At 36.9% G+C, this 26,409-nt stretch overlaps 1 protein-coding gene across 2 annotated transcripts in view; it reads left to right on the forward strand.

Moving 5' to 3' along the window:
* The first annotated feature begins 806 nt into the window (after positions 1 to 806).
* The window catches only part of gfra4a (GDNF family receptor alpha 4a), a 131,461-nt gene continuing 105,858 nt past the window's right edge, over positions 807 to 26,409 (forward strand). Inside the window, exons 1-2 of one of the 2 annotated variants that reach the window (XM_051125955.1) lie at positions 807 to 1,266; positions 5,482 to 5,520. In XM_051125955.1, the coding sequence (XP_050981912.1) occupies positions 1,224 to 1,266; positions 5,482 to 5,520 (82 nt within the window). In that variant the 5' untranslated portion in view covers positions 807 to 1,223. The remainder of the gene's footprint in view (positions 1,267 to 5,481; positions 5,521 to 26,409) is intronic. The other variant, XM_051125956.1, reaches the window with a different exon arrangement.

Genomic DNA, 26,409 nt, shown 5'->3' on the forward strand with positions numbered 1-26,409 from the left:
AGCTGTCATATATGTATAAATCTCAATTTCAAAAAATTTACCCATATGACTGGTTTTGTGGTCCAGGGTCTCACACACACACACACACACACACAATTACACAATAAATCATTGTGGTATGTGTGATGTTAAACTTGTAAAAGTTGTAAAATATGGAAAGATGACTTTCAGTATGAAATTAATAATGATAAAAAGCTATATCTTCCATATGTCAGTACAGTAATATTTCTGTAAAGACACATTTAATCTTCTGTTTACGTCTATTTAAAATTGTGAGTATCTATATGTATCTATATATGTATATGTATATAAAGTATTACAAACTATATGTATATAAAGTATTAAGTTATGGTTTGAGTGCAGGTGGCTTTAGGGGTTCTAGGTGATAATGTAATTTTTTATTATTAAAATCTTTATCAGTGATTCGTTTCAGTGCGGCTGTTGCTAGACTACATGTTTCATCCCCGTTTCAAGTGTAGAATTCAAATGATGGACAGAACTGGTTTTATTTTTGAAAGCTTTACAAATAAAACAATGTTTTCTCTTCCTGTGGAAGTGGTTACCTTCTAGCAAACGCTAATCTTACAAATATTGAATTTTTAGGCTATTTCTCTGTTTTCGAAACCTTTCGAACGCGATGAAAGTCTACATTTGTAAATAATAAAAAAAATCTCTCTTTTTAACTATACTCTTACTTTTTAGGCAGCCGCAATTCCGTAGAGTATGACATTTAATTGCATTCGCTTTCCTCACATTTGCTCCTCTCTGCTGTCAGTAGAGTTAGAGGGCAGAGCGCAGTGCTCTTACGCGTCCAGTGATTTGGTGTCAGTGCAGTTCTCGTGCGCTCAGGAGTTAGACAGAGACGCAGCACCACAGGAAAAACAGCCGAATTTACTCCCGAAGACCAGCATCGCTCTTCAATTAGTGTCTTGAGTGCTAATGAGGTTCTTAACGCAGCATCCAAACTTGTTAATGAAATAGCGCCGTTTCGTGACACTGGTTTTGCGCAACTGTTTCCCTCGATCCGGCGCCAGATTTGCTGGGGAATAAAAGATGATTCTCGACGTGCTCTGTTCCTATGAAATGATTTGGATTGCGTCTCGCATTTTTGGAGGAAATCAGCACTGAACGCAGTACGACGTTTTCTGGACAACTTTGGTGCCAGTGGACACGGGCAGTCGCGAAAGTCTTTTACTGCCTCGAGATTGTTGGCTCTAAGCAGAATGGACCTCATCGGGCTCTACTTGTTCCAGCTGGCAATTTTTGGTGAGTTTTCCTCCGATTAATTCTGCTGATTTGAGGGGAACGGAGGATGAGCTCAGTTGCAGCTGTTGCGGATGTGAAGGGAATGATGAATCCCTTCTTTGCCTGCAGACGCACGAATCATCTGTACTCTGTCGCTGCGTTTTAACTTCAACTAGTTTCTTTCGCGATTGCAATGTTGTTATAAGTTATTCTATTCGAAAGTTCAAGTGTCTCAGCTGTTGGGACATTAATATTCTCCCTGGCTTGATTTACGCTAGATTGTCAGTGCGCACCTAAGTGTCATTATCATGTTTGGCACACCAAATGAGACGGATCGGACGACCCGCTAATGCGATTATGTTTGTGTGTTAAAATTACCTGTCGCTTGTATTTAACGCGCTTGTTCACGCCACATTAGCTCCATCATTAAAGCAGCAGCCTGACACCCTGTCCGTCAAGCTGTGCGCGTCATCGTGGCATCTCGCGCTGTCCGCAGGTAGAGTGCAGGACGCATCCTACTGCAGCTATGCAAATGTCTTTAAAGAATTATGAAGAGCCAGCAGTCTGAGACTGTGGAGTCATGAGCTCTTGTCAAAAGCGTTTGCGAGGGATACCTCCTAACTAGACCCCATGCCGCTGGCTCCTGTCGTCCTGTCGTTCCATTTGTGTATTCCACTGAGACTTAGTTTTGTCAAACAGTCTCAAGAGAAGCGCTTGTGCATTGGGCAACAGGCTGAAAGCAGACGTTTTGAGGAAAGCTTTCCTGGCATGCCATAGTGGAGAAAAAAAAAAAAAAAACAGTTCAGATTGATGATGACGGTCCTGTTTTACCCTCTTAGATTGTATGATGTTTAATAGCCCCGCTGAAGAATTACTGCAGGAGCCATGCTTCATTTAGTGCATTTAGATTTAAATCTCCACGTTGAATATGGAACACCAATGGGTTAGATTTATGAGATAAATGTGACTGTCACAATGTTCGCACAAACTTAAAAAGGAACAAAGAGAAAGTCAATGCGAGGTGTTGTTGTCATTAGTAGAGTCATTTCATTAAAACAAGCACCCTCATATTTCCGAGTTGTTTTTTTTGACTACAACTTCACCCAAAAAGGTATCTTTGATAATTATCAGAATCATCAGTGCAAAAAATTGTTATCATCTAGCAACCCAGTTTGCAACGATGCACATATGCCACTTTTCAGTGGAACACATAAATAGTTATTATCAAAATGTCAAAGCTTTCTTTTACAGTCAACAAGGATGCATCGCCTGTAAAGTTCAGCTGTGATTTTGCTTGATTCTCTCAAAAAGATTCAATATTTAGTCGGGATGTTGAACCTGGGTTTCCTTTCTGCCACGGGTATCACTAAAAACTGTATCAGCCAAAACATGTGTTACACTTACATAATGAATGCTAAGCTGATTTATGCTGTTATCTAGCCTGGGGCAACAAATGAAACCAAGACTGCCACTGGTCCAGCATCAAATATAAAAAAGGTGCATAATACCCCTTGTTGTCAAGACAGCAATAGGCCACAACAGATTCATAATGGGATTGTGAGCAATAACCCAAAGCCACAAGTGGGACAGGATTAAAAACAGGAGTAAAACCAGAACAGACACTGAATCACGGGCTAGTCTTGAGAATAAGAGCATACTGTCAGTGTAATGTATATACTCTCTCTCTTTTTGACACATACTGGTTTTCCACAGAGATTCAAAAGCAGAGGACGAAAGACATATAGCCACCAGCTAGACAGCCAGAGGCACATGTTATACAGTCATTGACGGAGAGTGACATTTTTGCACAGATTTTCGAACACGTTTGTTTTGGTGGTGCATGGTTGAGAATTTCCTTAGACTTCTGTCTAATGATATTTTCCCAAAACTAGCCCTCACACAAACCTTTTTGCATTTTCATTAAGACACATTCAGTTTGTTTATTAAGCTGTTTTCCTTGCTTCTCAACTTGAGGTGATTTCAGGTTTTACTATCCTTGTGAGGGCATTTTATTCTTAGTACTTCGATGTCAGCATGTGTTCATTTTGCCTCTTTTAGGAACAAAATACACTGATAATAGCAAATATTTTGGGTCAGTCTATGAAGCGTCCTCTCCTTCAGAGGAGATGCAACCAATGTGAGCGCTGATTGGTTTGTGTCCTTCTGTGTCACACTTCACTTTGACAGCCATCACGGTTCCAGTCCAAGGAGAAATGTTAATTGGGTTCGTCCACTGTTTTGTTGCAGTTTAATCATTTAGAGAAACTTTGCTACCAAGTCTACAACATAATCATGGGAAGGGAAGAAAATATGATTAAGTTAAGAATGAATAAAGATGTGAATGATTAGCCTGTAATTTCATGTTACAGTGCTTCATACCTTTTGAAGTGTTCGTTCTTTCACTTCAGTGTAGTTATTCTTTGAGCAAATCCGAATTACCCTTTCTCAAGGTGTTAATTCGAGTGATCATTGCGTAATTTTCAACAGTTAACAATAGTGTGAGATTCACGCATGCGAGGCAAATGAATTCCACCTTTCCTAGACTAATGTTCATTTAGCCCTTTAAGCTCTTAGGGGATTGAATAAATTTGTTAGCCGCACATTTAGTAACCTTGAATTGTGGCAGATTACATTATGCAGTGCTGTTCATTGCGCCACGCTGGGATATAAATTTATTCTGGCACGGCTGCTGTTTCTCACCAGCATTAATGTGAATGGCCCCTCCCCTCACCTACTGGCCTGTCCAGGTTCTCTGTCTTCACCCTGCTAATTATCCTCTGCATACATCTCTTAGTCTATTCGTTCGGCATGATTTTTTGGGGTGACTTTTTAATTAGCTGTCGCTGCGAGTGAATATTGACTGGGATTGACTTGATTCAGCCGGGAATAAGTAGGCGGGATAGATGAGCATTAATGTGCGGCGAGCAGACAGCGATGCTATGTGTCTCAATAAAGGACTCATCGGAAGCTATGACTGAAATCTTATCAGGGCATGAGTAATCATGAAAAGTGTAAATTTCATCAGCATTTACTTACTCTTATTTCATTCCAAATCTGTGAGACGTTTGTTCGTCACAAATGAAGATATTTTTTAATGAAACTTGAGAGATTTCCGTCCCTCCATTGAAAGTTAATTCGCCACAAACTTTCAGAAGTTCAAAAGAAAATTGAGCTGTCTTCTGAAGAGACCCGATCACTTTATATGATGAACAGATTTAATTTAGGAACACAGTAAAAAGGATTTTATTCACACATAAAGAATTGACATTAGGGTGAGTAAATGATGACAGAATTTTCATTTTTGGTTAACTATCCTTTTAACCAACATTTTGTAACCTAACTTCATCCTTGTTGTCTTTGGGACAACTTAAAACTTTAGTGTGTCTTTGTATCTTTTGGTAACTAACAAGCCTGCTGCCTTTAGTTATTAATGTTTAATCAACCCAATCTCATAAAAAAATGAAGTTTGTGATTACGAATTCATGTTTTGATTTGGTCGAAATGTACAAATGAGAATAAGATCATACAAAAACACACCGATTCGTCAAAAACAGAGTGTGAACTGCCATGAGAGTGTGTTGGTAGAATTATTAGCAAGGTTTGAGCAATAAGCTCTCACCTCTTGGGAGGAGCTAATAAATATTACATTCACTGACATTTAAGTTATTCTTAGACCCATGTATGAGATCTGAGCATATTGCAGTACAATTTTTCATTATAACTATTTAATTATAGCTCTTGAGTTCTGCCATTTACTGGCAGTATTGTTGTTTTGCTGAGCAGCTCTGTTTTTTTCCTAACAGACCCAAAATCGTATCTGTCAATACTGTATGCTAGGGTTTATGCAAGTCATGATTGTGTTCAATTCTCTAACACACCCTAACAATTCTCCATGCCAAAGTGGAGACTCCATTCATCTGCGTGTTTATTGGTTTTTTTAATTATAACATAAAAACAGGGTTTCTGCAGGTTTGATTAAGGTAAATTTAAGACCTTTTTGAAACCTTCTACACACTGCATGATTTTAGCAATCCTATAAGATCATTGCTGATCACACTGTGCAACAGGAATCTGATAAACTTGGGTTCGACATGCATGTAGACTATATGATGATGACACCTATTGACTCGTTACTATTGACGAAAAAAAACCTCATCAGCATGCACTAGTGGTAAACAAAAAGAGCATAATTAATCTCACTTTGGCACCTGTTTTTTTTTTATGTGTGCTGAAAAGAAGTGGAAGCGGTGAAAGAGGAAGGAATAAGAGCTTCAGGTAAGCAGTTTTAAGTTTTAATGCCATGTCACTTCATGTCGCATTTTTATTGGCTGGTCAGAAAATGTGGGTTGTGGCAGCAAACACACCATCAGGCTGAATTTCTGATGTCCGTCTTTGAACCTCTCTCACTGTACGACATAGGACCACAGATTAGGAGTCACGATCACAGAAATCGCCACGATTGTTTCACAATGCCAATTTTTTATCTGGGACAGATGAAAATCATGCAGGGTGTTTCGGGCTTAAGACAAAATAAAGAAAATGTAAGTAAAACAGTTAAAGGGATTGCTCACTCAAAAGGAAAACTGACCCATGATTTACTCAAGCCATCCTAGGTGTATATGACTTTTGTCTTTTATACAGATATAATCAATTATATTAAAAAAATCTTGGCTCTTCCAAGGTTTATAATGGCAGTGAATTGGGTCAAGATTTTGAAGCAACAAAAAGTACATCCATCTTTCATAAAAAGTACTCCACACAGCTCCGAGGGGTTAATACAGGCCTTCATTTGTGTAAGAAAAATCTCCTTATTTAAAACTTTTCTCTACCTGTCGTACATGTTCATGAGCGAGTGCATTCCAGCGTGTTAAATGTCCTTGTTAGTTTTTATCATATTTAGTCAACCTTTTGCTATTTAGTTTTAGTCAAGTTTTAGTCGACTAAAAGTCTCAACATTTTAGTTTAGTTTTAGTCGAAGAAAACTTGACATTTATGCAATAAGATTATTATTAATTAGCTGTTAATCAATTAATTAATTTTAGCAGCCATTTTGCATTTAGTCTTGAGGTCATTGCACACTGGTCTGAAATTTTCGCACATTAAAAAATAAATACGACCTCACGTTGTTTTTTGGTAACATTTACATTTTTTGGATACATTTTAGTCTCGTCTTTTTTCGCCAACGAAATTGCATGTTGATATAGTCATGGTTTTCGTTTATTGACCTTATTGTCGTCTGGTCTTCGTCTCACCTTAGTCATGGGAAAAAAGCTTGTCAAGTAATTTTTCATCATCGTTTTCACTGATGAAATTAACACTAGCTCTCTCCACTCCGCTTCTGCATTTGTCACGTCTCACCGGAGCTTTACACCACGCTTATTTTTCCTACTTGAATGCGCGTCCTGTAAGACATTTAGCAGAAGCTAAAGGTTACAGTCTATAAAGTTTTAAATATGAATATTAATTCTTACACAAATACATTGATTCACTTCAGAAGGCCTTTATTAATCCCCCGGAGTCATGTTAAGTACTTTTTATGATGGATGGATGTGCTTTATTTTGGCTTAAAATCTCAACACCCATTCACTGCCATTATAAATCTTAGAAGAGTACATTTTTAAATATAACTCGATTGTATTCATCTGAAAGACGAAAGTCATGTACACCTAGGATGACTTAAGGGTAAGTTAATCAGGGGGTAATTTTCATTTTTGGGGGAACTATCCCTTTAAAGGAACACAATACATCAATATGTTTGCTTATGTTTAGGCTTTGTGGACAAGAAAACTATAACACTAAGTAAGATGTTTATTTTTAGCAGTGCATACAACATTGAATAGCTGTAAGAATGTAAGACTTTCTGCCATGATTTAAAACTTTTTAAGCCCTTAAATTGTGGAAGGGCTGATTTAAGATATTATGAGACCCACAGAAATACTGCAAACAGCATTAAACAATACAAGACAAAAAAATAGAAAATGAACATACTGTCCCTCCTCATGCCCTGTGCATGGATATGTACTGCGGCAGATCTTCAGAGGATGACACATTTCTGCCATCATACCGCCCAGCCCTAGTGTGGTGTTGTAACTAGCACACCTGACGATATGTATAGACCTATATGTGTGAGTGTGTGAGTGTGTGAGTGTGTGCGTGCATGTGTGAGGTCAGGTCTGAAATATGCACCCTTGGTGCGAGCTCATTTAGAGTCAGTCATCCATTCAGTCGGCATGTTGCACAGGATCCGATCCGCCCCTATCATCTGGAGAGAGCGGAGAAGAAAAGAGGAGAAATGGAGACCTTTTTTGGATTTAGATAAAGGAAAGCGCACACACACGCAATTGTGGAGCGGGCAGAAAGGACTGAAGCACAGGAGGAGGTGACAGAGCCGCTCATTATGTTAACGGCCCGTCATTCCGCCGTCTTTTGTAAAGGCACGATTAAACTGCCAGGACAATTACCAGAGCCTCAATAAAAGAATCTGGCATTTTTACGACTTCCATGCGGCATGCCGACAGGCGGAATGGGAAAGGCCGGAGATTGTCTGGAGTGATTTTATCTCAGCAGGGTTCTGAAGAACGCCACCACCTTGCTCACAAGCAGAGACTTCTTGTTAGTGCTACGGCGGCTGCTCGCGAATAAGAGGGAACTGAGCCTGAGCTACAGTCATGTGAATACAAATGAACAGGGCTCAGACTCTTGTCGAGTCCATGTGCCGCAACCACAAGAATACAGATCAACAATGCAGGGTCTCATGGTCTCTGCTTGGGAGGGGATATAAAGTGATGTGTGAACTGAGGCACGTTTTGTTCTGTTTACTGTAGCCTTTCTGTCCCTTCTGTCTGCGAGAGACTTTTGTTCATAAAGAACAGAACACTCAAGCTTGGAGAATGTCTAAACCTCAACCCCTGTAGAGCCAACATGTGCCTTTGGCTTTAACGAGTGTGTGTTCAGGGTCCAAAATTAACTTTTTCCAGTGGGTGGTGAAAAGAGAAAATCTTTTTATTTTATTTTATTTTATTTTTGGTGGCCATTTAACATTACTCTTTTACAAAACGTACTTTACAAAACATAATTTTCTTGTAAATGTCATTTTTCTGTTTTTGCAACTGCACAGTGGCTTTTTTAAGTGTTATTTTTAAAGACTTACCTGATTGGTAAAAAGATATTAAAGGAGAAGGTCACTTCCAACAAAAATTTACAGATTTTACAGATTTTACACTGCCTTGTCATCCAAGATGTTTATTTCTTTCTTTCTTCAGTCGATAAAAAAATATGACAAGTTTGAACTTCCAAAATGCAGTTTAAATGCAGCTTCAATCCCAGCCGAGGAAGAAGGGTCTTATTCAGCGAAATGATCAGTCATTTTCTAAACAAATTGACGAGTTATATACTTTTTAACCTCAAATGCTTGTCTTGTCTCATCTCTGCGATGCACATGCATGGTCTGTGTAATCCAGGTCAATACAGTTAGGGTATGTTGAAAAACTCCTGTCTCATTTTGTTCTTCAATGTCAAAATCGTCCTACATCTCTGTTTTACCTTTTTTTTTTTAAAAAAAAAAGTGTTTGATCTTCTTTGCATGTTCACTTTGTAAACACTGAGTCGGTACTTCTGCAGTGATGTAGGATGTCGAAGTTGGGGAAGAAAACGAATGCATTGATTGTATTGAACCAGAAAAAAAAAAGATTTCACGCAGACCTAGACAAGACGAGCGTTTGGCGTTTAGTTAGATAAGACCTTTCTTCCTCTTTGGGATCATTTAGAGCCATTTGAAGCTGCATTTAAACTGCATTTTGGAAGTTCAAACTTGGGGGCACCATTGAAGTCCACTATGAAGGTAATTCCTGATTTTTTTTCCTCAAGAAACATAATTTCTTATCGACTGAAGAAAGAAAAACACAAACATCTTGGATGACAAGGGGGTGAGTAAATTATCTGTAAATTTTTGTTCCAGAGGTGAACTTTAAAGAGCTAATAAACTGATCAAACAGATTATTAGTCTATATTCATTGACCGTGGTAATGCAAACAGTACAGGTCATTGTCTCACTTGCAGCATCAATACAAGCTAAGTCTCTGTCTCTCTTTATAAAACTACAAAAATGTGAAGATATTGTGATTTTGACTCTCAAATTTTCACTTTTGTGGTGTAATGCAAGGAATATGTTGCATCATGAACTTCTGGAAAGCATATGATGCTGAATCTTTCATTAGAAGATAGGCAAAGCATATCAGATTGACAGATAAGTTGTCATTTACATCAGCAAGGCTAAAGCTAACATTCATGCAGTTATTTTTAATAAAGTTACCGACCACCTAGAGAGAAACTCTGTTTACTCACTAAATCTATTTTTACTTGTATTTGGTGTGTGGCGAGTGTTAAATTTGGACTGTGTGTGTACAGATCAACTGCAGTGATGTGGCACCTGTGAATTCTCACAGTAGACAATAAAAAGTTGCCTGTATTTACCTGCAGTCTGGCACAAACATTATCTCTGCTAGTTCTAATGAAACCTGCATGCATTCTTTCTGACAACGGTGTCCCTAAACCTCATTCACATGGATTGAAGCATCTCATTGCATACAGATGCGAAGACAAAAGGGCCATCACCTCTGGTGTAACATGACTAACTCTTCCTGTATATGTAACATACATGGTGTACTACCAGCTGTCACCATGCTCATTACAGTCAAAGGCTGAAGGCAGCAGGCTTGGCATGGCATCAGTCATAATTAGGTTAGGCCACACTGGATATGCCTCACATAGTTCTGCCTTTGATCCCTTCGTGGAAAGGGAGCTAATAGAAAGGACCAATAGGTCAAATCAGGGCAACAAGTGGCAGAATCTGTGGGCAGTTCAGCTAAACACACTGAGTTGATTGGTTCCTAATGAGTGGTTCACCAAAATGCACTGAGCTGATTGGCCTGTAATTAGCAGACTGACAAAATGCACCGTGTTGATTGGCTCGTAATGAGGACAAAATATGGTGGAGACTGATAAACCAGTCATTAACAGTGCAGGTGTCTATTGTGAACAAGCACTGCGAAGTTGGTTTGGAAATTAAACAGAGAGCACAGTTTTGTAGTTTGACAAGAAGGCAAGCTATCGGCTTATTCTGTATGATTGCATAATTTTCTGTTTTAAAAAACAGCTCACAAAAGACTCTTGAAGCTTCAAACACGCACTTTAGCTTTGGAATGCAATTCACAAAGAACTCTCAAAAAAGCTCCTTTATCTTTTGCTTTATCTTTTACAAAAGCAAAGGCAATATTTGACAAACAACACATCGCAATACAGAATACAGCAGCGGAAGATAAAATAGACAGCGAGAGAATGCAAACTTTGTAAATGGGTCATTAAAAATATTTATTTATTTTATCATTCCATTGTTCTCCTGACATCCATTAATCTTTTTTGTGAAGGTTTGCAATGAAGTTGGTAATTTCTGACTCTCTCTGACTTTTAATAGGTTTAGTTTTGCTGCTGCAATAGCTGTACCTTTAAGACTTCAAAGGGAATGCCCTCTTTGTGTTGATTCTTATATTCTTATATATTTTTCAATAACAGCCACTTTGCAAAGTCTCCACACAAACTCTTTAGAAAGTTGAACATGAGATTTGATGATTAGGAGCAGAACAACTAGAATCTTCTTGTTTTGGTAATTAAGCATAATGGTATTATTCATTACTTACTGTAACAGGGTGAACTAAGTCACTCTGGAAAGGTCACATGTGATGAAGGTGGAAGTACCGACCCAGTGTTTACAAAGCGAACGTGCAAAGAAAGTCAAACGCCCTTTACAAAAAAAAGGTAAAACAACGATGTTGGAAGATTTTGGGGCCAGTTTTGCTAAACAGGGCAAATTAGCGTGAAAATACAATTCCAAAAATGATGTTTTATTAACAAAGTTCAGGAGGAGCACGTTCAGATAATTAACCTGGCCAATTCATCAACAGCAATTACATCATATCCTATCAGCTCGAGAGAGAACCTCTATAAATAGCTAAACCGTCTTACCTTTATTCTCTCTGCAGTCTTTCAGCATTCCTCTACCACCTCCACCCTCCACCACCACTCCTCACTATCAGCCCGTTACTGCCTCAGTACAGGGGGAGCTCGCTGGGTCTGGGCTAAATACCAAGCTCTGAGCCTTCTCCCCCGGATGGGGGGAGTACTTCGAGGTTCAGGAGAAATTACTGTGCTCGGAGTCCTCTTGCCGGACAGTAAGCCAAATACGCATACCATTCATCCCATTTTATTATCTGCAAGGCGAATTCGTGTACAGTGCTGATGCCAGGGGAAGTTTCTGTGATTTACTACAGTACCAGTGTTGGGAAAAGTTGCATTACAATTTTTAGTTACTTTTGCGTTATGTTACTTCTGCTGTTACTTCTGCATTACTTTTTAAATCTGGGCAGGGCTTGCTTCTTTGTTTTTAATATAAAACAATTCTAATGTAAAAGCCCTTTTACACCAAAAGTGAAATCAATTCACCTCAGGCTGAAAGAAAAGAACATTTATGCAGGAGATCACTCTTCATCTATTAAAAAATGAAGCACAAATGTTAGTTTAAAAGTAATTTTTGCTTATTAGTATGGTTGAATTGCATCATCGAAGGTCAGCACCAAAGACACTGGTTAATAAAATGGTATTAAATACATAAAGGATATTTGTTTTATTTAACATATTTAATTATTGCAGGGTTGCGTTATATTCTGAGTTTGCATTTCACTGTGTATTAATTTTGAGGAATACTGAATCTGTTTTTTTGTGAGTGAGATGAATTAATGCATCTTCACATTTAGTCTAGAATATAGTAACATCATGTTTACTCCCAATTTCCAGACAGGAGAACTGTCAATCAATAAATAGGGAAAAAACTGGCGTTACTTATTTGAAAAAGTAACTCAGATATTTTCTTAGAAATTCAAAAGTAATGCGTTACTTTACTAGTTACTTGAAAAAAGTAATATTATTACATAACTCACATTACTTGTAATGCGTTACCCCCAACACTGTTTACTACCAATGGGCAAATTAAAGAACACAGACGCAACATCTCATTTACATATCGGCCTGCGCAATATACCAAGCGCAGCACCAATTAAAGCAGTCGCAAATAAAGAATAAAGAAATACAGAAGCCACAGTATATTGAAAAGAACCTGAAGCCAAAAAATTAAGGTTTGCTAGAAGTTTTGATAGATCTGGTATTGCGTGACTTCTACGTGAGTGTTCAAAGTCGTCTTTTATTTCCTGAAGCAAATTAAAAATAACATGGCTTGACAAATGATGTATTCAAATGTGTTCTTTTGGCATTCCAAATAAATTAATACATGTGAAAAAAATCCTCTGCCTTCTACCTCTCTGTTCTCTGCAGTGCCTCCTCCTAGCAACAATAATTGCAGCCATTTCAAGCACAAAATAGTTTAAGGCATTCTTTTTTGGGGCATTAAATAATGGCACAAATGCCAGTAATTTGACGAGCACAAATGTTAGTAAAACGTGTTGTGTGATTCATTTGAGTACTCTCCTCCCATAAATTTTGCATCTGAAAGGGAAATTCAGGCACAAAAATAACTGTCCACGCCTTTTCAGCACTAATTCTTCACTGCGCATCTTTAGTAAAACCTGACAGTACAATTTAAGTGCCAAAAGACAGTTTGTGCTAGTGCAAGCTGTTAGTAAAACAGCAGATGCACATTGCAAAGCTAGTGCAAGATGAGCATTTGTGGTTAAAAAGTATACATTTTTTCTTTTTTTAAGAAAATGACCAATCATTTCGCTAGATAAGACCTTTATTACTTGGCAGGGATTGCGTAGAGCCCTTTGAAGCTACAATCTGAACTTTCATCCCACTGATCCCCACTGAAGTCCACTATGGAGAAAAATCCTGGAAAAAGTACTAATATGTACCATCTATGGGTAAATAAGTTACAAAGATGTACCTTTTAGCCTTTTTACCTTTAGGTGCTGCCACAGTGACAGCTTTTTGTACCTTTCTTTCAGCAGATTGGAGGTGGGAACAATATAGTTCATACAGAGGTTTGAAGTCTGAAAGTTACAAAATGTCACACTGAGCTTACAAAGATGAAGGAAAAGAGGTTTTTTTTATTGTACAGTCAGCTCAGGCTGGGTAGTCTTACTCAGTGTGATACCGTTATCATTAGCTTCATAGCTAAGTTCAGGGCAGGTAAGGACAATGCCAAAGCATTTAAAATGAACTTGGACTTTTGTTCATCTGCCCTGATCAATAGTACCACATTTCTCAATCTATTTCTACTGTGCTTGCCCATACTTTATATTAATTAGAGTGATAACTAATCAGAAGCTTGATTGCTAAGGCTTGCTTGCTTTATTTATTGAAACTGCAATAGTTTTATTGTAGTGTAGTGTACATGTCTTAATTTATAACTAGATAAATATTTGCATGTGTGTGTTTGTTTCACAGTTAAATGCTTTAGTGGTTTTGTGTACTAGTCCCATGCTCCACAGCACCTCATCAGAGCAAACAGCATGTTTACATGACAGTCAGATCACTGTGATAGCATGCACCTCTCTCTCTTTCTCTCTCTCTCTCACACACAGCCTCACATACTCAACTGTTGGTTTGTTTGCAATTACAAGGCAATTCACTCCCCTGATCTCTCAATCTCATTCTTACTGCCCCATTCCATTTTACTCAATAAAACTCATTTCTAGCTTGTCTTTGTAGAGGCTACTGTATAGATTGACCAGATATAGTATGGTTTGTAGGTAAAGTGAATTTGTTGCTCCTACCTGGATTGTCTTCGTGTTTTAACTTTTTGAGTTAAAGAACAGAGATAAACGGTATCAATATTGAGTCTCTCATTATGCAGGTGCTAGAGTTTGATGGCTGTCACTGAAGGGTACAAAGTAGTTTAATTAAGTCTGTGTGGTCTTTGCTGAAGGCAATACAATTGTACATAAAGAGTGGGACCTAAAAGTCTGGGGTCACAATGAAAATTTGGGATTCAAAATTTAATTAAAACCTAGAAATAAACAGATAGGATATTGAAAATGTAAAAAAAAAAATCTTAAATGCTTAAATCATGTTGCATACCATAGCTATGAGATTTGACACAAATGTACGGAGTCAATTAAAGCAAAATGGGAACAAATTGATATTCAGATAATCAATTTGTAAATGCACATTTTCAGTAGTGGGTCCACACTTTAAAGGCACATTACTGCATGCACAAATGCAAAACAACAATATTAGCAATCATCATTTAAAATCAATTAAACGTGACAATGAAGACAAAGGGCGGGAGTATTGTGTTGACCAAATGGTCATCAGTGTTAGCGGCTGGAGAGATGGACAGTTATTAAGCAGCGTTTATTGATCCCCGTCTCCTCAACATGCTCCAGGGATTACCCACTGTCCTCCTCAAGGGCTATCAATGTTCATTAGTCAGTGTGACGCAGAGTGATGTTCCCGCTGTTTTGGAGTTCTGGAGAGATAGATGAAGCATCAGGAGGTGAGAGTATCGATACCATCACAGCATGTGGGCGGCACCGTTTGATTTGATTCTAAGTCGTGTCCACTCAACAGATGGCTAACTGCAGAGATGCTGCCACATTCCCAGCAAGCAGTGGTCAAAACATAATTGCTCTCACTGGACTGGTGTGTTATGTAACACACACACAGTCTGGTCAGCTACACCCCTAAAAAAAGGTGCTTCACGATGCCATAGAAGAACCTGTTTTGTTTAAATGGTTCCATAAAGAACCTTTAACATCTGAAAAACCTTTCTGTTTCACAAAAGGTTCTTTGTGGCAAAAGAAGGTTCTTCAGATTATAAAAAGGGTAAGAGAGAGATGGTTCTTTAAAGACCCTTTGACTGATTGGTTCTTTGTGGAACCAAAAATGGTTCTTCTATGACATCACTGTGAAGAACCTTTTTAAGCACCTTTATTTTTTAGAGTGTATCCTTGTAGGGACTCTCTATAGGGGTAATGGTTTTTATACTGTACAAACCATATTTTCTATCACCCTACACCAACCCTACACCTAAATCTACACAGGAAACGTTCTGCATTTTTACTTACTCAAAAAAAAAAAAAAAAAAGATTATATGATTTATAAGCTTTTGTACCCATGGGGACCTCAATTTAGGTGACACGAGTCCCCATGTCTCTGTGTGTATTCAGGTTTAAGTCCCTGTCAGTATATATAAACTTAACCACATACACATGTGTGTAAGATTTTTTTATTTATTTGATCTAAAATACAAAGTAAAATGAGTAATATTGTGAATTACTGTTATAATTTAAAGTAATTTTAATATATTTCAAAATGTTATTTATTCCTGTGATGTAAAACTATATTTTCAACATCATTATTCCAGTCTTCAATGTCAGTGGATCCTTAAAAATCATTCTAATATGCTGATTTGCAGCTCTAGAAACATTTCTAATTTTTTTTTTAATCCTGACAACAGTTGTGCTGCTGTACCGTTGTGGAAACTGTGGAAACTTTATAAATTATAAATGTCTTTAATGTCACTTTTGATCTATTTAATGCATCTTGTCTGATTGAAAGTTTTAGTTTCTTTAAAAATATCTTAGTGAGTCCAAACTTTTGTAATTGTAATTCTATATAATGTTCCATTCCGTCAAGCCTATTTATCATATGGGCACTGGTGGCTCATCTTAGCCTACAGCCTGCATTTTACAAAAGCCTTACCCCAAAAGATAATGCTAGGTGGCATGTACTGTATCTGAACAGTCTCCCACATCAGTTTTCTCTGCGTCATTGTAACTCTGGACATAAAGGAATTCAGCCAAAGTTCTTACAGTCAAGAACAGCAAAAGAACCAAAACACACAAATACAATGACAGAGCAAACAAATATAACATACAACAGAATTTCTGTCATGACAACTCTCAGAGAATTTAGCATGGTAATGTACATGACAATATATGCATTCAAGTAGATCAACTACAGTAGATCATATACAACATGCATGAAATCACCCTGCAGCAGATCTATACAGGTGGAGCTGGGGAAGGTGGAGGGTTTCCAAAGCTTGCTGCAACTGCTACAGCAAACACTAGCAACATATTTGAATGTTGAGCAGCAAGCTCATTGGCTGCTGATACAAAAACAACCAATCAGCTGTGCCATGTGAATAATGGTGTTATAATGTCAATTAGAACCTATCGTACTGTGGTGTCTAGAGTTTCATGACAGAACTTTGGACAAAAACAACAAACTATTTCCAGTTTTTCCCTTAAAATTATCAACAAAAATCATGTTTTCTTTTATTTGAAAATGCAAAAATACAGTACAGGCACGGTGAACGTGATTTCACCAAGTACAACATGTTCCTGGATCAACATCCTTGTTGATCCTGAAACAACATTTTAATCAACCAATCAGAATTGAGGGATAACTTTTCAGGAAATGTCAGTTTTATGCTTATGATCACAGATTCTTCTACGCTCTTGTTAATCAGCTATCATTTCCCTCTGATTTTAGGAATAAATTATAGTTAGGGTAAGGCTTAGGTTTTCTATATTTTTGGACAGTAATGTTGATCCAGGATCAACAAAAGATGTTGATCCAGGAACATGTCTTTCTTGGCAAAATCACGGTGAATGTGATTTCACCAAGTAGAACATGTTCCTGGATCAACATCCTTGTTGATCCTGAAACAACATTTCAATCAACCAATCAGAATTAAGGAATAACTTTTCAGGAAATGTCAGTTTTAGGCTTATGATCAGAGTTAGATTTTTCTACACCCTTTTTAATTGGCGATCATTTCCCTCTGATATTAGGAATAAATTATGGTTAGGGTTAGGTTTAGGGGTAAGGATTGGGTTAAGTCTATATTTTTGGAGATTAATGTTGATCCAGGATCAACAAAAGATCCAGGATCATGTCTTACTTGGCAAAATCACGGCGACCGGCCAGGCACACATGCACAGAAACTTCTTGTCAGAGCTGACCTCCGACTTTACCGGTGAAGTAGTTTTGCAACTGAAAAGCTACATATTTCTTAGTAGCGCAGAAGTATCATCGCTTTTCTTGAAGCAGTTGAACTCAAAGTTTCACTATTAGATGCTGCTGCTGAACACTGTTGAGAGACAGACAGACTCAGATAATCTATTTATCTCTAATAACTGCATTATCAATGAGTCAAGCCTGTATTACTAGCTCTAAAATTATGTTTTGGAATTTGCAATAGAAGCTTGGAATGAGATGCATAATAAATTACATGCAAGGGCATTTTAAAGACAACATCCTAACATATATCTTGAAATAAATAATCTGAACAGTGTCTTCAGGTGTGGTAACAGTGGAATATTTGACTCCAGGCTGTTGAATTATTAGAAAAATAATGCACACCTGAGGTGTGACGGCCACAAATTTAACAGCCCTCCACGTCCTCCTTCACCACAGACCAAAAGAACAGATTATTTCTATCACAGAATTCTCTTACATAATCTATTTTGTGTTTGGCGGCCTAGAAACAAGTAATGGCTTGTCTTACCCCGTGGCCTCCTTTGCCCTGATCTCCCGTAATACTGGGAACACCATGGAAAAATTTACAGCTGTAGCTTTTTAATACAGTCACAAGCAATATTGGTTAATCATTTTTTGGCTAGCACCTCCAGCTCGACCACCTGCTGTAATGTGCCAGGTGTTTAGGGAGGAGAAGAATGCCGTGATTTAATCAGCTGCAGCTTTTTCAGGACTAATCCACTTAATTGTATTGACCTTTATATTTGCACTTTTTCATCTGCACAAATCTTCATGTTTTCTAGTGCATGTTGATACTTTTGGTGAAGAAATAAAGGACAGCAGCGTATATCTTGTATTGTGGTGCATTCTAGTGTGGCGAGGCAATAGGGATTTAATCAGATATTCTGTCTGTGCAGACAGTGCCTGTGTTCTGAGCTGCAGTGTGTGTTTAACAAGGCTGATCACAGACAGACCACACCTGTTTCTCCTGTTCAATCTAGACTAGACAGGAGCGCAACAGCATTTTATTGGTTTGAAGTGTTTTACAGGATTGAGCAGAGAGCACGAGAGCAGGAGGGAGAGAAATAGAGGGGAACGCAATGAAAAAGCGGCACGTACGCTCATGCACAGAAACCTACAGGTACGCAAACACTTTAGCATCAAAGGCAGTCACACTCATCGTACCAATCTGAATCCTGTCGCCAACGCAGTCTCACTCCAGCCAACAGAAACTGCCAGCAATCCCTGCTTCTGTGAAATGATCAATATTCAGTATTTTCACTCCACTTTGAAAAAGCCTTAAATACATTCAACGACAGTCTTTATGTACTGTATAAGAGAATGGCAGATCAGAGACTCAAAGTGGGTCCTGTGTTTTTTTTTATAAAGCTCCGTATGATAGACTTCAAAACCTCTGCTGGCCTAAAAATATGACACATCGTTAAAATTAATGTTTTAAAAACACTGTGAAATAGCATGAAAGCATCGGTTGATGTATTTACTATTGAAACATCAAGGAGGCATAATATATCAAAGGTCTCTTTTTATTAATAGCAGTAATTAATAGCCAAATGCCACCACAAGAATGTGCACAGTCCCAAATCTTTTACTAAAGACTATCCTGAACTGTGGCAAAGAAGCAGACAAGGAAAAATATGCATTGCAATTTTAAAAGCTCTCCAGAATATGTGGAAACTAGTAAAACATCCACTTTGATATATAAGCAATATCACACTTGTATCGCACAGTGTGCCGATATACAGCCATATACCAAGGCTATGAGTGTGATATTGCATTTATACAACAGTTCAGTAACACAACTGTGTAAATACGTAAGAAACATCAACTTAGTGTCTTATAAAACCCTCTTGTGCAAACTACTACCTTCCAAAGCCTGTATATCAATTCAAAAATATCACTTTAGAACTACTAAACAAGGAATATTGATTTGCTTAATTGAAAGCTTACTGTATTGCTGTATTAAAATCTCACTGTATTATGTAGAGTATTACACAGAGAGAGATGGACTGAGATGGAGTGAGTGTGATTACCTGCATCTGATACAGCATTCATTTTTCATAGCAATCTGATATTCACAGTAAAATATTAGTTTGAATGTCCATTGAAGAAAGCAATATCTTTGTCGTACTATCCATTCATCTGATTTCCGATGACAGCGCTGCTCAATGTTGTTGAAAATAAAAATAACTTTCTTGTTTACAGCCCTGTTTCAGTCTCTTTCAATATAAAAGTCATAACTCATTTTTAAAAAAATCTTTACTGCTAACTCATTTAAAAAAAATCTCTTATCGCCATCTAATGGCGGAGCAATGTATCTAATCACTATCACGAACAAGCACACCCTTTCTAAATACCAAATACTGATATTAAATACTACTATTATAAATATAAAACATGATTTATTGAATAATAATATTCATGAGCAGTGAATGGGCGCTGACGCTCTGGAGCTCACATCCCCGAAAACATCAAAGCAAATATTCAAACAGATGTTTTCCTTATTAACAGACAGTATATTCTCATCTGAAAAACTCTTAAACTCCACTTGCTCTGAGAAATATCACAAATTGAGTGATAACAAATGATAAAACGGTTGAAGCTCTGTTATCACTAGAATATCACACTCCTCTCAGCCAATCAGATTTGAAGACCAGAAAGAGCTGTTGTATAAAATGAAATATGTATGTTGTTTGAAAAAGAATCCAAAAAGATTCAAAATAAGAATCAAAAGCAACAAAGACACGTATAACGTTACAAAAGTTTTCAATTAAATTATGCTCATTTGAACTCTAGTTATCAAAGAATCAATATTATAATATCAAGTCAATATTTATAAAAGAAATGTTTCTTGGCCACACAATATTCCAATTAGAATAATTTCTGAAGGATCATGTGGAGTAATGTTGCTGAAAATTCAGCTTTGCTACAATTATGACATTTTAAAATATATTAAAATGGAAAAAAAAAACAGATATTTTCAATTGTAATAACACTTCACACATATTACAGTTTTACCTCTCTTCCTTTGTGCTTAAATTGCTTTTGTATTGAATATAGTGGTATCAGGTAGGAGGACGACATCCTTTTTACATTCAATATTTACATGTGGGTGGTAAAACGTGGTTTGTATAAAAGAGAAATGGACAACGCAGAGCAGAATGGGTCAGAGATAAAGAGACAGCAGAGGGAGAGCAAAACGAGAGGACAAACCACTGGCATCTTAAATTAGGTCAAAATAAAATCCTCCCCCATCTTCATGTTTCTCTCTACCTCATTTTCTCTTTTTCCCTTTTTCCGTCTCTAACATTGATCTAAGGCCACAAGGTTATTGTAACACTCACCTTTTTCTGCTCCAAAATATAGTTTCTCTATTTTATCAATCCCTTAGCCTCTGTCCTGACTGCTTGTGCATGTGTGTGTACACCTGAAAGAACTGTAGAGAGCAAATCCTTGATATTCTGAATAGTTTTTTCAGTCTTAACTCTTAAGTGAAGATTTGACAAGTTATATTGAACATGTATAGATCTAAATGAAATCAACAACGTTGCTAGACAGATTGCAAACAAGTACAAAATGGATTGCTGTGGACTACAGCCAGTGAGAAGCTCTTGTTCAGTGATATGGAAATAAAACAATGTATTGATTTCAAAAGCCACCTTCATCTGCTACAATAATAGAATGATTTTGAATCTTTATTTTCAGAGCAAATGCTAATTTGCTAAGTTAACAGGCATGTAATTAATTCAATTTAACATTCAATGGAAAGCCTAAGAAAATATAGCAGGTGATTGTAGCAATGAACTGATTTGGACAACAGATCCTGCCGTGTATTTGTGTTGTTAGTGTTTTGCTGTTGGCTGGGTAACCACAGGTGGGCTGCTGTAAGCTGAGCTTTAGTGGATTGAACCATAATGAGAAATGTCTACTTTCCTCCTACTCACCTCCTCTCTGATCCTCAGCTTAGAGTGTTGGGGTCAATGGACTCCACTGGGCTACGGCTGTGTGTGTGTGTGATGATTTGAAATCGAGATGTTTTACCATAGCTTACCTAGGTGGACCTGCAGACAAAGGCAAAGACCTGCTGCTGTTTAGCAGTGGGCTACAAACACTTGACAGCTTCAGATTTGACCCAGGCCTTTTACCTACAGCAGGGATGTTCATTCCTGAACATGGAGGGCCGCCCCTCTAAGTTAAACCCCTGTACACCTGCTCTGGTGACCCTGAAGACCTTGTTTAGCTGTTTCAGGTGTGTTTAATTAGGGCTAAAGCTAAACTTGGCTGGAAGGAGGTTCACAAGGAACAGGGTTGTATGCTCCCGACCTACAGGAATATGCCTGGTTAAATGCAATTTAAGCAATCAACAGCATCTGTGGCATGCAATTTGTAAAAACGAAGGGAAGCTGTTGTACAATAATGGAAGTCATATGGCATTTGTATAGCATAAAAGTTTAAATATGCAACTGTGACTCACTCTGTTTTGAAAGTATAACCATAACATAATATAACAAGCAGTTAATATTTTCTGGGTAAAAGCTACAATATAATTATTATTATGCCTCACTTTGACTGGGTTTAGAATTTTCTGTCATGCTCTATTTTTATCCATTAGTAACTTCATATTTTTTATTGTGACATTAATGTCACAGGAATCTTTTGCAAGAACTGTTTTAATCTTAAGGTCTATTTTCACATCATTATAATGAAACTTAATTTTTATTGTGACGTTAATATCAAAATAATGTCTTTTGCAAGTCTTAAGGACTATTTTCACATCACTAAAGTAAAATTATTGTGACTATCACAAGATTGTCTTCAGTCTATATTTAAGTAAAATAGTAAAATATTTTAGTCCTCGTTAGATCTATTTTCAGAACAGTAAAACAATATAACAATATTTTTATTGTGACATTAATATCAGAACATTTTTAAGTCTTTAGGTCTATTTTCACTTCAGTAAAATAAGTCAGGCATAATGCTGTGCATTATCCTGCTTATACCATGGTCATTTGCCAGCAGTGACAAGTTAAAGCTGTTCAGGATGTTTGCAGCGCAACATTTGATCAGAAGGGTAAAAATGACGGTTGTTTTCGTCAGTTGCGGCTCATTAGCACTAGCATTCTGCCTGCTTCAAATCAGACACAGAGATGAAATAGCGCCGTAAGAACATATTTATTTGAATTAACTATAACATTTATTTTAATTAATTATTGAGAGAGAGAGAGAGTGTGATGAAAGTTGTGTTTGTGAATTAACCATCTGTGCATCTCTCTCTACAAACAAAAAATGAAGTTTACTGTTTTTAAAAAATGCGTGAATGTCTCTGTGTCTGACTTGGAACTACCTGTGCATTAAAGGTTTTAATGCATACCTGCCAGCCAATCAGAATTGAGTATTCAGACAGATTATAGTATAATAGACCAATCCGGTGTTTGCAAACAATTATGCTTTTTTTGTGGGCGGAGCCTATCTGGTGGGAGAAAGTGACAGATTTCAAGTAGCAGCCTATAGAAGCCATGGGAAAAAAAGATAAATTTGAGTTTATTTTTTAAAATTCAGACTTTATTCTCGCATTTTTGAGATTATATCTTTTAATTCTGATGAGAAAAATCAACTCGTCATTCCCTCAGCTCAGAACCATGGTCAACCAGAACCATATCTCACACTTCTGGCATTGATTTCCCTCAGAATTAACTCACTTTTGTTGAGTTAAGTCAAGTTATAAAGTCTGAAATGACCTATTGCTTAAATTCAATTCAAATGTATGCTTTTAAAGTAGAGTAATCATAGCAGGTTTCATCCATTTGTCTGTTTAAACGTCAGCATTTAGCTTCAAATGGTGTCTTTTATGACAAATCCGTAAAATTTACGGTAAAAACCGGCAGATGTGGTTGCCAGAATTTTACCGTAAAAATTTCAGTAGCAATGTTTTACATTTTACAGTTTTTACTTAAATTTACAGGTGAAGACCATAATTTCATTAACTGATATAATGTTAATGTACTAACCTATTGAAGTACTGAAATCTGTTTTGTACCTTTATAATACACTGATAACCACCAGAAGCAGGTGATGATAAGAAAGTCACATGATGAACCAAAGCTCATCACAACAGTTTTTAATATTAACATATATAGAAGGCGCACAGTATCATTCACACACTAATCACCATCATGGTAAAACACATGAAACTGAAATACATTAATTGAACATTAATTGAACATTAATTTAACAACATTAGATGTAACATACAACCCTAATGTACAAAACTTACAAGAAAAAAACTAAGAAGAAAGAGTTATTTCAACAAAAAAAAAACATCAAATGTAAAAAAATGTAACACAGGAAATTCTGGGAATGTCAATTTACGGTTATTCACTACCGTAAACCATTTAATAGGTTTTTACTGTAGCATTTTTTACAGTTTTGCACATATTTTTATGTGTAAAATTACAAAAAAAACAAAAAAGCATTTTTAAAAAAAAGAATAAATACAATAACCGGAGGTTCTTCCACCTAGAAAATAGACCCATCTTAACAGAATAATTTAGATGACTTTACATCTGGAACATTTTTACAGAGGAATTCAGTTAAATGTGCTAACAAAAATGCAGTCTTTAATTTGAGCTTTCAGTACAAGTTAAATTATTTTCTGAGCTAATCACCAGCATGCCGCAGATAGTGATGCATTCAAACCCGAATAGTCGCACTTCAGCATTCTAGCAATCCGTAGCGCTGCTGGCCTCTATAAAAGAGACATTCTCAAGATTAATACTTTTCTAGGAAGTGTCTTCCATTTCTGTCCGAGCTTACGTTAAGAGCATTTAGATTGGATGTATAGAAGCACATAAACGGTCGATCTGACCTTAAACTGTAATCATAGCTTCCTCTTTAGAGCCTGATCTGAGCTCTTTTACAAAACCCACTTAAAGTAACTCTCTCTCATAAAACACAAATGCTTTGGAAACACATTTACCAGCAGTTCGCAGCAGGCCGCGTTCGCTTTGCCTCACTCAGGGTCAAACACTGATTATCCTGTCAGATAACTTGATGGCCAGCTGAAAATGCTGAGTCAAGAAAAGCAGTCAATGGCCACTGCCCCCATTACCAGGGTCAAATGACCGGAGTGGTCTATAAGGAGCAGTTAGCGGTGGAGGGGGGTCCCGCAGACATCTGTCTAAACGGGGCCAGAGCCTCCTAGAGGACACAAGGTTGAGGGTGCAATCCCTTAATAACCCTCGCAGGCCAGCCTTGGAGACGATGCCAGGAAAATGTCGCTGGTGGGAAGGTGATAGATGATGTCGGCGGGCTCTGGTTTTATTGAGGTTTTATTGAGGTTGTAGGAGAACGCTCAGCATGGCCGCCATGAATAAATGATTCTCTATTACCATCTGTCAGGGGACTAAACCCATTCGTCATTATTACTTATTCACACAAGCTATAATGCAGGTTAACACACACGCAACCACATATACACACGCGTACCCATAAGACGGCGTGAAATATGTATCGCTAAACAGGCAAATAAAATATCGACCCGTAAGCAGCTATAGGACCGTTCACAAATCGTGCCGCCCTCTCGAGCACTCAGTCCTGGAATACATACATCAACTGTAATGAATTACGTCTACTTAACATCTGACACTTATGAGTTTATGTTCAGTTGCATATTTAGATCGCTCTGCTTTATCAGGCTAATGTAAGAATATTGTTTGGGTTGGCATGCTTTGTTGCAGACTGTAAACGCAGTGGGGAACATACAACATGCACGTAACGGTTCTTCTTTATAAAGGAGTAGATATTAGCTTACCTTTAAAAGGAGAACTTACAGAAATGATTAACTTAATTGCAATCTAAATGTAATGTTTTCTGACAACTACATGATTGCATAATTGCATGTTCTTTGCCATTTAATGTAAATGTATTATGATATAAATTAGATTTAATTGTTAATTTCAATTAAATTAACCTAGAAGTGTTCTTTGACCCACTTAAGTAGTACACATTTATATATAATTTCATAATTACTACAATTATCATTATTATTATTATTTAGTTAAGTGTACTGCCGAATGTGCTGACAAGCATTTATGGTATAATAATGAGACGAAGAAGAAAAAAAGAACAACAAGAATAATGATGTTGCAGTTTATACTGAAACTTGTTTGTCATGTATTTAAATATGTATGTAATTTCACATTTGTAATGAAGTTGCAATTTAAACCATGCTTTAAATCTTAACTTTAAATGTAAAAATCATCAGTTGAAATCATAATCAAGTACTTTACATAAAGTTTAGTATGTTAGTCCACACATCAGAATAAGTGTACTTACATTATATATTATTGTTAAAACAGAATGATTTAACCCTTTAACTGTCACTCCCTATCTTCAACATAGACATGAAAATGCACTATCCAAAATAAATTTTTTATAATTCATGAACGAAAACATTTTGTAATATGATTTTGATGTACAATTTCCATGGTAATGCAATATCTGATTTTAAAATGGTTTTCAGAGGATGAATTTTGAGATTTTAAGTTTTCAGTTGATATATAATTTCTTAAGGTTTCTATTGCATGATAGGAAAAAAAAAGGCAACGAAGAAAGTCTTTTTGTGGCAAAGGTCAGAACTCATGTTATGATGTAGATTTTTGAGGTGCTCTCTTGTCATAAATTAATCTATTACTTTTCCTACATAATTTGTAACACAAAAGAGTGGTAAAATATCTATTTAGGAGTCTTAGACCTTCCCAACGATATATAGTTTGTCATGATTAGATTAGGATTTATTTGTAATATGGTGAATATGGCGTCCCACAGAGCGGACGGTGACAGTTAAAGAGTTAAAACTAACTGCAAAACTAATTTCACATTATTACAAAGCAGACTTTTTTCTCTCAGAAATTGTTAGAAAATATCATGAATAATTACAATGGCAGGTAATGACAAGTAACACTGAAATCTGAAATTTTGAAGAGAAAATACTCAAACAGTATTTTGTTATAAAATGTATGCCAATAATCTATTTAAAAAAAAAAGAAAAAAAAAGTATTATTTATCTCGAAAATATATAGCCATGAACAGTGGTGGGAAGGTTACTTTAGAAATGTAATAGGCTATAGATTACAAGTTACTTAAAATGTA

Source organism: Labeo rohita, chromosome 13 (assembly GCF_022985175.1).
Source record: "Labeo rohita strain BAU-BD-2019 chromosome 13, IGBB_LRoh.1.0, whole genome shotgun sequence".
NCBI lineage: Eukaryota > Metazoa > Chordata > Actinopteri > Cypriniformes > Cyprinidae > Labeo > Labeo rohita.